The 12,487-nt window shown below is 45.8% G+C and overlaps 1 protein-coding gene across 2 annotated transcripts in view; it reads left to right on the top strand.

Moving 5' to 3' along the window:
- The window catches only part of ccdc17 (coiled-coil domain containing 17), a 95,243-nt gene that overhangs the window by 68,389 nt on the left and 14,367 nt on the right, over positions 1-12,487 (top strand). For both annotated transcript variants that reach the window (XM_072510817.1, XM_072510816.1), the window contains 2 exons: positions 8,763-8,968; positions 9,862-9,947. In XM_072510817.1, the coding sequence (XP_072366918.1) occupies positions 8,763-8,968; positions 9,862-9,947 (292 nt within the window). The remainder of the gene's footprint in view (positions 1-8,762; positions 8,969-9,861; positions 9,948-12,487) is intronic.

Below are 12,487 nucleotides of genomic sequence, written 5' to 3'. Positions count from 1 at the left end.
AGAGTGGCAGCACATCCCATCTTTTGAAATCCTCCTCCATCTGCTCCACCAACCGCGTCAAATTGAGCTTGTGCAGGACCCCCGAGCTCCCAGCCACCTGGATCCCCAAGTACCGAAAGTTCCTTTCCGCCCTCTTCAATGGTAGGTCGTCTATCCCCCTTTCCTGGTCCCCTGGATGCACCACAAAGAGCTCACTTTTCCCTACGTTGAGCTTATAGCCCGAGAAGTCCCCAAACTCCCTTAGGATCCGCATGACCTCCACCATCCCCTCCACTGGATCTGCCACATACAGCAACAGGTCGTCCGCTTACAGCGACACCCGATGTTCCTCACCCCCTCGGACCAACCCGCTCCATTTCCTGGACTCCCTTAGTGCCATGGCCAAAGGCTCGATTGCCAGTGCAAACAACAAGGGGGACAGGGGGCACCCCGCCTCGTCCCTCGGTACAGCCGAAAATACTCCGACCTCTGCCGATTCGTAGCCACACTCTCCACCGGGGCTCTATATAGGAGCCTGACCCAACTGATAAACCCCTCCCTGAACCCAAACCTCCGCAACAGTTCCCAAAGATACTCCCACTCCACCCGGTCGAAGGCCTTCTCCGCGTCCATAGCTGCCACTACCTCCGCCCCTCCCTCCACCGAGGGCATCATAATCACGTTGAGGAGCCTCCACACATTAGTGTTTATCTGCCTGCCCTTTACAAATCCCGTCTGGTCCTCATGAATCACCCCAGGGACACAGTCCTCAATTCTCGTAGCCAGCACTTTTGCCAGCAATTTAGCATCCACATTGAGGAGCGAGATCGGTCTATACGACCCACATTGCAGTGGGTCCTTCTCCCGCTTCAGAATCAGTGAGATCAGCGCCCCGGACATTGTCGCGGGCAGGGTCCCCCCCTCCCTTGCCTCACTGTGGGCCCTAATGGAGATTAACTCTCCCCTGACCACCGCCTTCAACGCCTCCCAGACTACCCCCACCTGCACCTCTCCGTTGTCATTGGCCTCCAAGTATCTCTCAATGCACCACCCCCGCACACCACCTCATCCGCCAGTAATCCCACATCAAAACGCCACAGCGGGCGCTGGTCCCTCTCCTCTCCTAACTCCAGCTCCACCCAGTGTGGGGCGTGGTCTGAGATGGCTATGGCCGAATACTCCGTTCCTTCCACTTTCGGGATTAGCGCCCTACTCAACACAAAGAAATCTAACCGGGAGTAGGCTCTATGTACATGGGAAAAGAATGAGAATTCCCTGGCCAGGGGCCTAGCAAACCTCCATGGATCCCCCCCCCCCCCCAAATCTGGTCCATAAACCCCCTAAGCACCTTGGCCGCAACCGGCCTCTTTCCCGTCTTGGATCTGGAACGATCTAATGCTGGATCCAGCACCGTGTTGAAATCTCCCCCCCCCCCCTTATCAAGCTTCCTGCCTCCAGGTCCGGAATACGACCCAGAATGCCCTTCATAAATCTGGCATCATCCCAGTTCGGGGCATATACGTTTACCAGTACCACCCACACCCCCTGCAACCTACCGCTCACCATCACGTATCGACCTCCATTGTCCGCTACTATATTCTTGGCCTCAAACGACATCCGCTTCCCCACCAGTATTGCAACCCCTCTGTTCTTCGCATCCAGCCCCGAATGGAATACCTGTCCTACCCATCCCTTTCTCAACCTGACCTGGTCTGCCACCTTCAAATGTGTCTCCTGAAGCATGACCACGTCTGCCTTCAGTCCCTTTAAGCGCGTGAACACTCGGGCCCTCTTAACCGGCCCATTCAGGCCCCTCACATTCCACGTTATCAGCCGGATTGGGGGGGCTTCTCTCTTCCTCCCTGCCCCCCCCCCCCCCCCCCGACTAGCCATCTCCTTTTCTAGGCCAGTCATGTGCCCGCGCCTCCCACACACTCCAGTTCCCCAGCCGGTGAACCCCCGCCCCGACCACCTCTCCTATTTCCAGTTCCCCATTGGCCAATGCAGCAGCAACCCTATACCCCCCCCCCCCCTCCCCCGCTAGATCCGTATCTAGCTCTTTTGCTCCCCCATAACACTCCCGTAAGTCAGCTGACTCCTGCTGACCCCCGGCCCATCCCACCTTCCCATCGACACCCCCCCCCCCCCCTCCCCCAGTGTGGGAATCCCCCCTCCCCCTCAGTCAGTGTGCGCTTCTCCGACCCCCACCGCCGTCCTTCCCTAGCGCGGGAGAAAGCCCGCGCTTTCCTGAGCCGGCCCCGCCCCCCTCTGGCGCAGCTCCTTTTGCAGCCTTATCTCAATTCCCCCATCCCCGGGCCTCCCCTCCCTCCAACACTGGCGCCCACACTCTCCCACAGCCTCCCAATCAAATCCCTTCACCCATTCCCATCCAGCACCCAACCAAGGGAACATTCCCTACACGTAGTTAAAACCATATATACAACAGACATCCCCCCCCACAACCACAGACCCTCAATTTGAGTCCAACCTTTCAGTCTGTATAAAGCTCCAAGCCTCCTCAGGCGTTTCGAAATAGTGGTGCCAATCTTGGAATGTGACCCACAATCGCGCTGGCTGCAGCATACCGAACTTCACCCCCTTCCGATGGAGCACCGCCTTGGCCCGATTAAAGCCAGCTCTCTTCTTGGCCACCTCTGCACTCCAGTCCTGGTAGATTCGGATCTCCGTGTTCTCCCACCTGCTGCTCCGCTCTTTCTTGGCCCATCTCAAGACACACTCTCTATCCATAAAGCGATGAAACCTCACCACTACAGCCCTTGGTGGCTCGTTGGCCTTGGGTCTCCTTGCCAGGACCCGATGAACCCCATCTCGCTCCAGGGGGCTCGGGAAGGCTCCCGAATTGAGCATCGTGCTCACATATGCCCCAGTATCGGGCCCCTCAACTCCTTCAGGGAGACCCAGAATCCAAAGATTCTTCCTCCTCGACCTATTCTCCAGGTCCTGAAATCTTTCCGCCCACCTCTTGTGCAGCGCCTCGTGTGCCTCCACCTTCACTGCCAGGCCCAAGATCTCATCCTCGTTCTCCGAGGCTTTCTGCCGCACCTCCCGAATCGCCGCCCTCTGGGTCTCCTCTAGCTTCTCAATCGCCGCCTTCATTGGCGCCAGCATTTCTGTCTTCAGCTCCTCAAAGTAGCGTTTAAGAAACTCCTGCTGCTCCTGCGACCACTGCACCCATGCTGCTTGGTCTCCACCCGCCGCCATCTTGCTTTTTCTTCCTCTCAGTTTTCACTGCTCCAAGATCCCTTTTTTCACTGCTCCACTCCTGGTCCAATCCATATACTGTCGGGGGGACCCTACTGTCACCTTCCCACACTGGAAGCCGTCAAACAAGTGCCATTGGGGCCCCTCTAGAGAGCCCTAAAGTCCGTTCCTGGCGGGAGCTTTCGAACGTGCGACCTATTCAGGCATGGCTGCAACCGGAAGTCCGGTGTGATTAAATAATGACTAAATTTTGAAGTTACTGAAATATACTTGCACCAGTGTATTTACAAAAAATAAAAAATAAATCTTTCCAGTCAAAAACTGTGCATGAAAACAAAGCCTATAATTGAACAGAGTGATCCTGAATTTAGGAATGCGCAGTTACTGAGAGTGTCAATGCACTGGTCTTAATGTTAAAACTCTTGCTTGTTAATCGTGTATGTGCTGTGCTTGGAAATGCATCAAATTAAATGTTGTAATTTCATTTACTGTCATTTTCACACCTTAAACCTTGTTCGTAAATCCAGAAAAAGAATGTAAAAAAATATATATTATATGTTGCTAATGATTGTAATTTTAGAAACATTTAATAAAAATATAATTGGAATAGGAAAAATTGTCTGTTGTTAATAAGATAATATTTCATTCAATATGAAGAAAAATATCAGTGACTTAAGGAAGCGTTGTTTGAGAGAATAGCATTCAATCCATGAACCCAGGTCGCTGCAGACCGTGCACAATCCTCCGTATCAGACTTTACCCAAACTATTTAATTTCATAAGGAGAAATTCCACAAAGTGTTTCCCTGTCCCCTCTCCTTAAGGTAAATTGCATTCTATATTACTTATTTTGGTCAGTTGTCATCATGACATGACATTTTCATGCTCCTCTGAACTGAGGAATGATCATGTTCAAACAAGCATTCTGTAATTTCTGCAAAAGCAAATTAATGTGGGCAATACTCAGCAGGTAAGGCAGCATCTGAAGCAGAGTATATTTCAAGTCAATGATCTTTCATCAGAATAGAAGGAAGATGAAATTGAAGAATTTTTAAGCCATTTGAAGGGAGGAGGGGGCAGGAAGAAAAAAGGGGAGGTGTGTGATAGGTTGGTGGGCAGAAGAAATTAAGTAACAGCAGAGTTCATGATGCCAAAGAGAATGGCAATGGGTACAGCAAAGAGACAAATGAATGGTTATATAGCAACCATCTGAATGCATCATGAAAAGATTAAAAAAAGAAGCCAGCAAAAAAAAATACAAAATCACCTGGAACAAGATGGAGGCAGAGGTTATCAACTAAAATTGTTGAACTTCGTACGTATGCAGAAGGCTGTAGAGTGCTTGAACAATTGATCAACCTGAAATTTTAACTCTGTTTCTTTCTCCACAGTTGCTGCCTGACCTGCTGAGTATTTGCAGCATTTTCTGTTTTTATTAATTATTTATGTCATCTGATTCAGATATTTATGTATTTATTTTTGTACACCCTTTTGCTTTAAACCACAATCCTTGAATATAACTTTTCTTGCAAATCCTTTCCATGGAAAATGGACAAGAATTCCCAAAATGTGATGTGTTTTCCCACCTGTGATGCTCATCACCAGTTGCACCACCATAATTGCCAAACTTGCTGAAACCCAGGAGCCCATGAGCTACATGAATACCTGCCTGAGAGATGTGCAACTTGTCTTACATGTTCCTCTATTTGCAGTAATTACAATTCCACATCTAGTTTGGCGAAGTACATCTGTGCCTTGATGGGCATGAGTTGCCTGTGTAGCAACTGTGACGAGAGCACTTTTTCTGGGTTCTGTCACAGGCTGCTTTGATTTGCCATTTCACCACTTAAAAGAAACGACCAAGCTCAATGAACAGCTCACCCTGTCCCCAGGCAGTGTATCTCATGGCCTACCATGTTATCCTCTTGAGCTGATTCGCTGGCTGCACTTCCTCCTTCCCATTTAATTTGTACAATATAGGCCTTTCCTGGATTGTGAACCACTAGAATTATTTGATGCGCCACACGTTGGTGCTCAGAGCTAACCAAACAAGTCTTCTGCCTGAAATCATTTTGGGCCACCGAGTCTTTTCACATATGTCTTAAGAAATTTGGTCAGCAACTTCTACAATTACAAGAGCTCGACTGCTAACATTGGCTGTAGGCTGCTTCATCCTGATTTTGTTTTTTCTAAGTTGCTTGTCAATAACCCTCTTGGCACTGGTTATGCTCAATTAGTATGTAAAGCAATCTGCATGAATAAACTACCAATTTCATGGTATCTATGTAACCAAATATTCCAGCCAAACTCTGGCAATGGATACTTCTACAATCATTCACAATCTCCAAATGTGGGACACTTTGAGGTGATGATATGGAGTTAATGTTTGATATCTGTGTAATTGGTTACCTCATACCTTGTGTAGCTATATTCTGGAGATCTGATCCATAAATGCCTCATCTCTCTGATACAGAGACTTGGGGCCAATTGGCTGCTTATTTATTTATTTTTCATAAATTTAGAGTACCCAATTATCTTCTTTCCAATTAAGGGGCAATTTAATGTGGCCAATCCACCTAAACTGCAGTTCTTTGGGTTCTGGGGGTGAAACCCACCCAGACATGGGGCGAATGTGCAAACTCCACACAGACAGTGACCCAGGGCCGGGATTCGAACCCGGGTCCTCAGCGCCATGGAATTGGCTGCTTAAATGCGTCAAAGGCCAGAAACTCAATTTTCCAACAATTAGTGCAAATGTGCCACCTTGAATAGACTTCGCACAGGTATTCATTTTAGACAAGAAACTAATGGTGACGACACTTTGAAGCAAACTCTCTTTGAGACTAAACTTCACATTTTCTGACCCTTTCACATTCCACTCATTACTCAAGGTCAAAACAGATATTTATTGCTTCATGAAGTACATTGTTTAAAAAATATATTTCTGAGGTATTCTTTTGTCCATTGCATGATTCATTCTTCATATGGTCTGTTTTAAATTAAATATAACAAAGGTAAACATAAGTATCATAGTGATACCTTTAAACAATAATATTTGTTAAGAAATCCAGATACCGGTATTTTTTCCCTAGAATTCTCTTTACCTCTAAACGAATTTCAAGGACAAATGACCTGCATAGCAGTACAGCAGATGGTAGCTGGCTGAGTCATGAATTCAGCAAGGCTTTACTTTAGATGCTTGTTCTGACCCTATGGTAGTTTTATTTTTGATTTCTGAAGTCCATTTAAAAGAGCAGTCATTGTGCAAACTTCTGTTTCTAAAAGTATTGCTTTCTTATTTTTGTTCCCCCTAATACTAACTTGTAACAAAAGCAAGATTCTGATGACATTCCTGCACCAGTAAAATTTACGAGACCAATTAAATGTAGAGTTATGAGGACCCCTTGCACTTTATCAAACGACAATCGAGGTGAATTTTCAGAGGCTATAAGAAAACATTGACAGAGCCAAAGAAGAAGATATTAAATCAGGTGACTAAAACCTGATTTAGAACTGGGTTCAGAGGAGGTTCTGGAAGAAGGATTCAGTTTCGGGAGTCACAGAACATGGATCGTAATAGAGAGTAAATGAAGCGGGTAGGGGGGGTTGCTCAAGAGGTTGGAATCTGAGGAATGGAGATTGTACTGGAGGTTGTAACACAGCAAGAGAATACTGAGATAAACTGAAAATGCACTGCTTGATGACACCTGGAAGGCACTCAGCAGCGTCCTGTAAGGCAAGTGTAAAACCCATCTTTGTGAGGCCCAATAGAGAAGGAGTGCTCCTTTTGGATCCACAAAGAAAGTTTGTGCTACTGCCATTCCTGAAACTGGTAAGAGAAACAGTTTATGTGGGTTAATTTAATACATTAATTCATGGGACCATGGCAGAAGTAGGAAGCAGAGCAGCACTAATGAACTGGGGGTAAGGATCAAGATGGCAGAGTACCCGAGGAGAAAAGAAACATACCATGGCCAAGTGACAAGGGGGAGAGGAGAGAGATGAACCAAGAAAGGCCAAGAAGAAAGAAAGGGAGGTTATTTGTACATAAAATAAATCTCATTTAGAATTGGTCTCATCTGGGCAGTATGTAGAATGAGGGATCTTATTGCTCCTCTCTCCTCATTGGTCTATTGTACGGCTAGTTATCGGGCTGTTAAGATAAATAACTGATCATAAGGGACACTGGGGTTTCTATGCAACAGCTTAAATAAATTGAACTCGAGATTATCTAGTGCATTAACTGTTAGCTGACAATATTGACAGAATACATGACTTTAAAATAGTGTCTCTATTACATCTGTCCAGTTATTCTGGGCCTTCTAACGCCACTTGGCACCAAGACTACACTTGGGCTCAACTCTCCATGTACAATACCACAGGGAATCAACTAATTATTATTTGTTTATAGCTAAATAGCAATTTGAGAAGGAGAGTTGGCTGAAGTATAGGACCTCGTCTACACTACAGGCTGGGGAATTTGGAGGCACAAAATTGATGCTTTGCAGCTTCACTGCAGGTGGGAATGGTGTAAATATAGATGGAGGACACGTAGCCAATTGTGTCTGTTCCGGTCCCTTGACAAAGTTACCCAGTTAGTACAGTGGTTAGCACTGCTGCCTCACAGCTCCAGGGCCCCGGGTTCAATTTGGGCCTCGGGTCCACATTCTCCCCATGTCTGCATGCGTTTCCTCCGGGAGCTACGATTCCCTCCCACAGTCCAAAGATGTGCGGGTTAGGTGGATTGGCCATGCTAAATTGCCCCTTAGTGTCCAAAAGGTTAGGTTGGGTTACGAGGATGGGGTGGAGGTGTGGGCTTAAGTAGGGTGTTTTTCCATGGGGCAGTGCAGACAAGATGGGCTGAATGGCCACCTACTTCCTTGCTCTTTTGCCATAGCTTGCAAATTTTACATTTTTAAATTATACTTCCCTTTTGCAAGTTTTTGAATATGCTTCCAATCTCCTCTTGAGCAATAGATTCCCTGTCAATTTTACACATTTCCACCTTAGACAAAAATGTGACAACAGGATTTAGCATTAAGGTTCAGGAGATGTGCTGTGAAGGTTTTTAATAATCATAAGATGTTGAATGTTTTACTCCATTGCCACCACGACAGGTCTGAACCAACACACCCGCATGTCTCTCATTGGTAAGGACTGCTAATTGCTGTTATAGGAAAAAAGTATTTAATTTCAAGAAAGAAATTGAGTCTTCCTGTCTGTTTAATGTTTCTGATTGAGCAAATAATCAATTGGTAACTTCTGCTTTTGAGCAAATCTATCCAGTTTATTTAAAATAACTTGTTTTGTTGTTGGGGAGTTTGCAAACAATGATGGAAATTATTTTTATTTTTAGTAAGTATTTGTATAGCATTCCAGGAGCTAAGACGATCAAATTTAGTTTCTCTCTCCCACATGTCACAATCCTTGTCCACCAAGTGCTCTAAGATGATCATGTATGTGAGAGGAGCGCTATAGAAATTCCAATGCTGTTGTAGGAAAGTTCACTTACCAGAGTACTGTATTTGAATGCTTATAAAAGGTTTCTCTGTTTTGGTTTAGAATTGGAAAAGGAAATGCAAGCGATGCACCGCGAACATATAAACAAAGTGAATGACCTGCAAGGAGAAATTGAGATGCTGAAAAGTGAAGCCAACAGAAGGCGAATGCGAAGAGGGTTAAGATCACCTCCACATCTGCTCCCACCTCCACCCCCACCCCCTCCCCCACATCCGGCACTGAACCAACACACTCCGGTGCCTCACATGGTAAGAGCAGCTCTTCGCTTTGCTGGTGAAAATTTGTTTAATTTCATGTCAAGTTTTAAGGTTTCCTGCCTCTTTGATGATTTTGGTGGAACCAGTAGAGAGTTTGAGTAGCTATGATTTAAGTAAATTTGTGCATACGTTTAAAAGAACCTTTTTTCATAACAGGGGAGTTGATCAGATATTCACAGAATACACCATTTAGAATAATAATGGGACATTTTTATTATTTTCACTAAACGTTCACACTATTTTCACATTGGTTCTGGTGTTCTTTTGATTTCTGTTAATTTACTTGATTGAATCATAATCCATTGTGTAAGGCGGCACATTATTTGTGGATATTTTCCATAGAAGTGTGTGCATGAACATGAGCCACCATCCTATCCCAAAAAATAAGTTTTCTGAAAATTATAGTTATTATGTACTTTCTTCCTTGTAACTTATCCTATACCTTGGTCCTTTCCACTAACTTTTACCAGAAATCTTAATTTACACCCAACCCAGAATGGTGGGATGAAAATCTCTCCTTATGAAAGAAAGTTTGATCACCAACAGCTGATATCCTGCATCCAACCGGGCAAAGGAACACAGCACAAAACTGCCCACAGTTCATAATATTTTCAGTATTGTTCAGCGACCACCTGGTTTACTATGATACAATTTTTTTTAAAAACAGGTGGATGTTAGGATTAAGACACATGGTGCTGACAAAGGAGAGACATGTTTGCAATGTAACAAATTTGTGTTAAACATAACAAAAAATGTTGATGCTCTAGCGTTAGATACCCAAATTGGTTGTCTCCGTGCTCGTGTTTCACACTATGATGAAATTAAACCATTCACAAAAAAATGTGAACACTTTAAACAAATCCCATTGACGGACTGTTTTATAGGACAATGTCAGACCACAGACACCAATGATTGCCAAACATTTACTGGATCCTCCAGATGCTTTAGGACCTGCACCCTATGACCCAGCGTAAGTACCAACATTCTTGCATCTTGCAGATTCAATTATTTATATTCCCTGAAGCACCCAGTTAGTACATTGCACACCATTTTTACCTAATGTCCTGCACTTGTAGCTCACTTGGCTAGACAGCTGGTTCATGATGCAGAGCGAGGCCAGCAGCGCGGGTTCAATTCCCGTGCCGGCTGAGGTTACCCATGAAGGCCCCGCCTTCTCAACCTTGCCCCTCGCCTGAGGTGTGGTGACTGTCAGGTTAAATCACCTCCAGTCAGTTCTCCCCACTCGAAGAAATAGCAGCCTATGGTCATCTGCGACTATGGCAACTTTACTTTACACTTGGGAGTTAATTTTTCAGCTACAGGCTGTTGTGTTACAACAAAGAAGTATATTTTAATTTTCCTTTGTGAGTAATTAATGGCTACTTCTGCCACTGGATCAAGATTTTCTGTTTTGAGAGCTACCTATGACCCAGTGATCTGTATTTTCTTCTATGATTGTTGTGGACTTGGTGGTTGACCACCTGCCAGCCCGCTCTGCTTCCATACTGTGCCTCAACTGAATTGTATTTCCAATCCACTTTGGGGTCAACTCCTGCTCACCCTCAACCTTTCTTCTCTTTTCCCTTTAACTGCCATGAAAACACAGACAACTAATAAGTTTTTAAACCTTTCTGCTTTGCCTTGCGCAACCTCAGAATCCCCTCCCTCCTCCTCTCTAACTCACATGTACGGTGAAATTTACTTTGCTTCAATTGCTCTGCTGTATTTAACATGCCGAATATGGGCCTACTGACTCCTGACAGGGCAATAAATCCTGAAAGGAAAAGCTTAATTGGCATCAATGATTTTTCATGAAGTTGCCCTGTAAGGTGTTGGATATTGTTAGCTGCAGAGTGCTTTGCAGCTTAACCCCCACCTAACCTCGGCTTTTATATCTCTCTACCTCTCCTTTCCCACGCAAAAAATGTTTTAAGTTCTTGAAGTGGCCATGGCATCAGGAACATTCTAATTGTCTAATCCACTATGGAGGATTCAAGTAACATCCTAAAAGCAGCTGTAAGCCAGGAATTGGAAGGGAGGGAGGAACTCACGAAAATTACAGTCACCAGAGAAATGGTATTGAGCAGGTTGTTGGAGCTGCAGGCTGACAAGAGCCTGGATCCTAATGGATTTCATCCTAGGATCTTAAACGAAAGATCCAGTGAGATAGTTGGTGCATTGAATTGCCAGGGGAGGTCACATTAGATTGGAAGGTAGCAAATTTGCTCAATGTTTCAATAAGAGAGGGAGACAGAAAGCAGGAAACTACCATTTAGTCGCAGGGAAAATGTTCAATGCTATTGTTAAATAATTTATAGAGGGCACTTGGATAAGTTAATGGTAATCAGGCAGTGGCAACATGGTTTGAGAAAGGGGAATAATGTTTAACCAATTTATTAGATTTCTTTAAAGAAGTAACATGTGCTCTCGATAAAGGGAAACTGGAGGATGTATTTATGGAGCGGGATTCTCTAACCCCGGGCCGGGTCGGAGAATCGGTTGGGTGTGTGTCGGGCGGGGGGTGGGGGGGGGGGGGGGGGGGCGCGATTCATGCAACGCCGCTCTGCCGATTTCTCCAGTCACCGGAGAATCGGCGCCGGTCGGGGGCCACGTAGGCGATTCTCCGCGCGCGTTGGGCCGAGTGGCTGCCGAGATAGGCCGAGTCCCGCCGCCGCCGTTCACATGTGGTCCTACCCGGCGGGACCTTGGCGTTCATCCTGTGGGGGTGGGGGGGGCAGCCTGGTTTGCGGGGGGGGGGAGGGGGGGCGCTCCGCCGTGCTGCGTCGGGGCCGGCGTGGAGAAGGCAACAAACGCGCATGCGTGAGTTCGCGCAGATCATGAAGCGCATGCGCGAATTCGTGCCGGCTGCAGCGCGCATGTGCAGACCCACGGCGCCCGTTTGACGCCGGTATCGGCAGCTGGATCTGTATGAGTCGCTCCAGTGCTGTGCTGGCCCCCTGTGAGGCGCAGGATCGCTGATCCTGTGTGCCTGTTTACGCCATTGTAAAATGCTATGCCGTTTATGACGGCGTCAACACTTAGCCTCAGGATCAGAGAATCCCACCCATGGTACTTCGATTTCCAGAAGGCATTTGATAAAGTGCCACATCAAAGGTTATTGCAGAAAATAAAAGCACATAGTATAGGGGATAATATATTGGCATGAATGGAAGATTGTTTGGCTAACAAGAAGCAGAGAGTAGGCATAAATAGGTATTTTTCAGGTTGACAGCTGTGTGCCCACAGGATCAGTGCTTGGACCACAACTGTTTACAATTTATATGAATGACTTGGATGAAGGGATGGTTGCTAAATTTGCTGGTGACCCCAAGATAGGTAGGAAAGTAGGTTGTGAAGAAGACAAAAGGAGGCTACAAAAAGATATAGATAGGTTAAGTGAGTGGGCAAAGATCTGGCAAATAGAAAAATGTGGGAAAATGATAAATTCTCCATTTTTGCTGAAATAATTTAAAAAATAAGCATGTTATTTAAATGGTGGGAATTGCAAAG

Source organism: Scyliorhinus torazame, chromosome 7 (assembly GCF_047496885.1).
Source record: "Scyliorhinus torazame isolate Kashiwa2021f chromosome 7, sScyTor2.1, whole genome shotgun sequence".
NCBI lineage: Eukaryota > Metazoa > Chordata > Chondrichthyes > Carcharhiniformes > Scyliorhinidae > Scyliorhinus > Scyliorhinus torazame.
The sequence above is the reverse complement of the archived record's forward strand: the minus strand, read 5'-3'. Positions and strand labels throughout refer to the sequence as shown.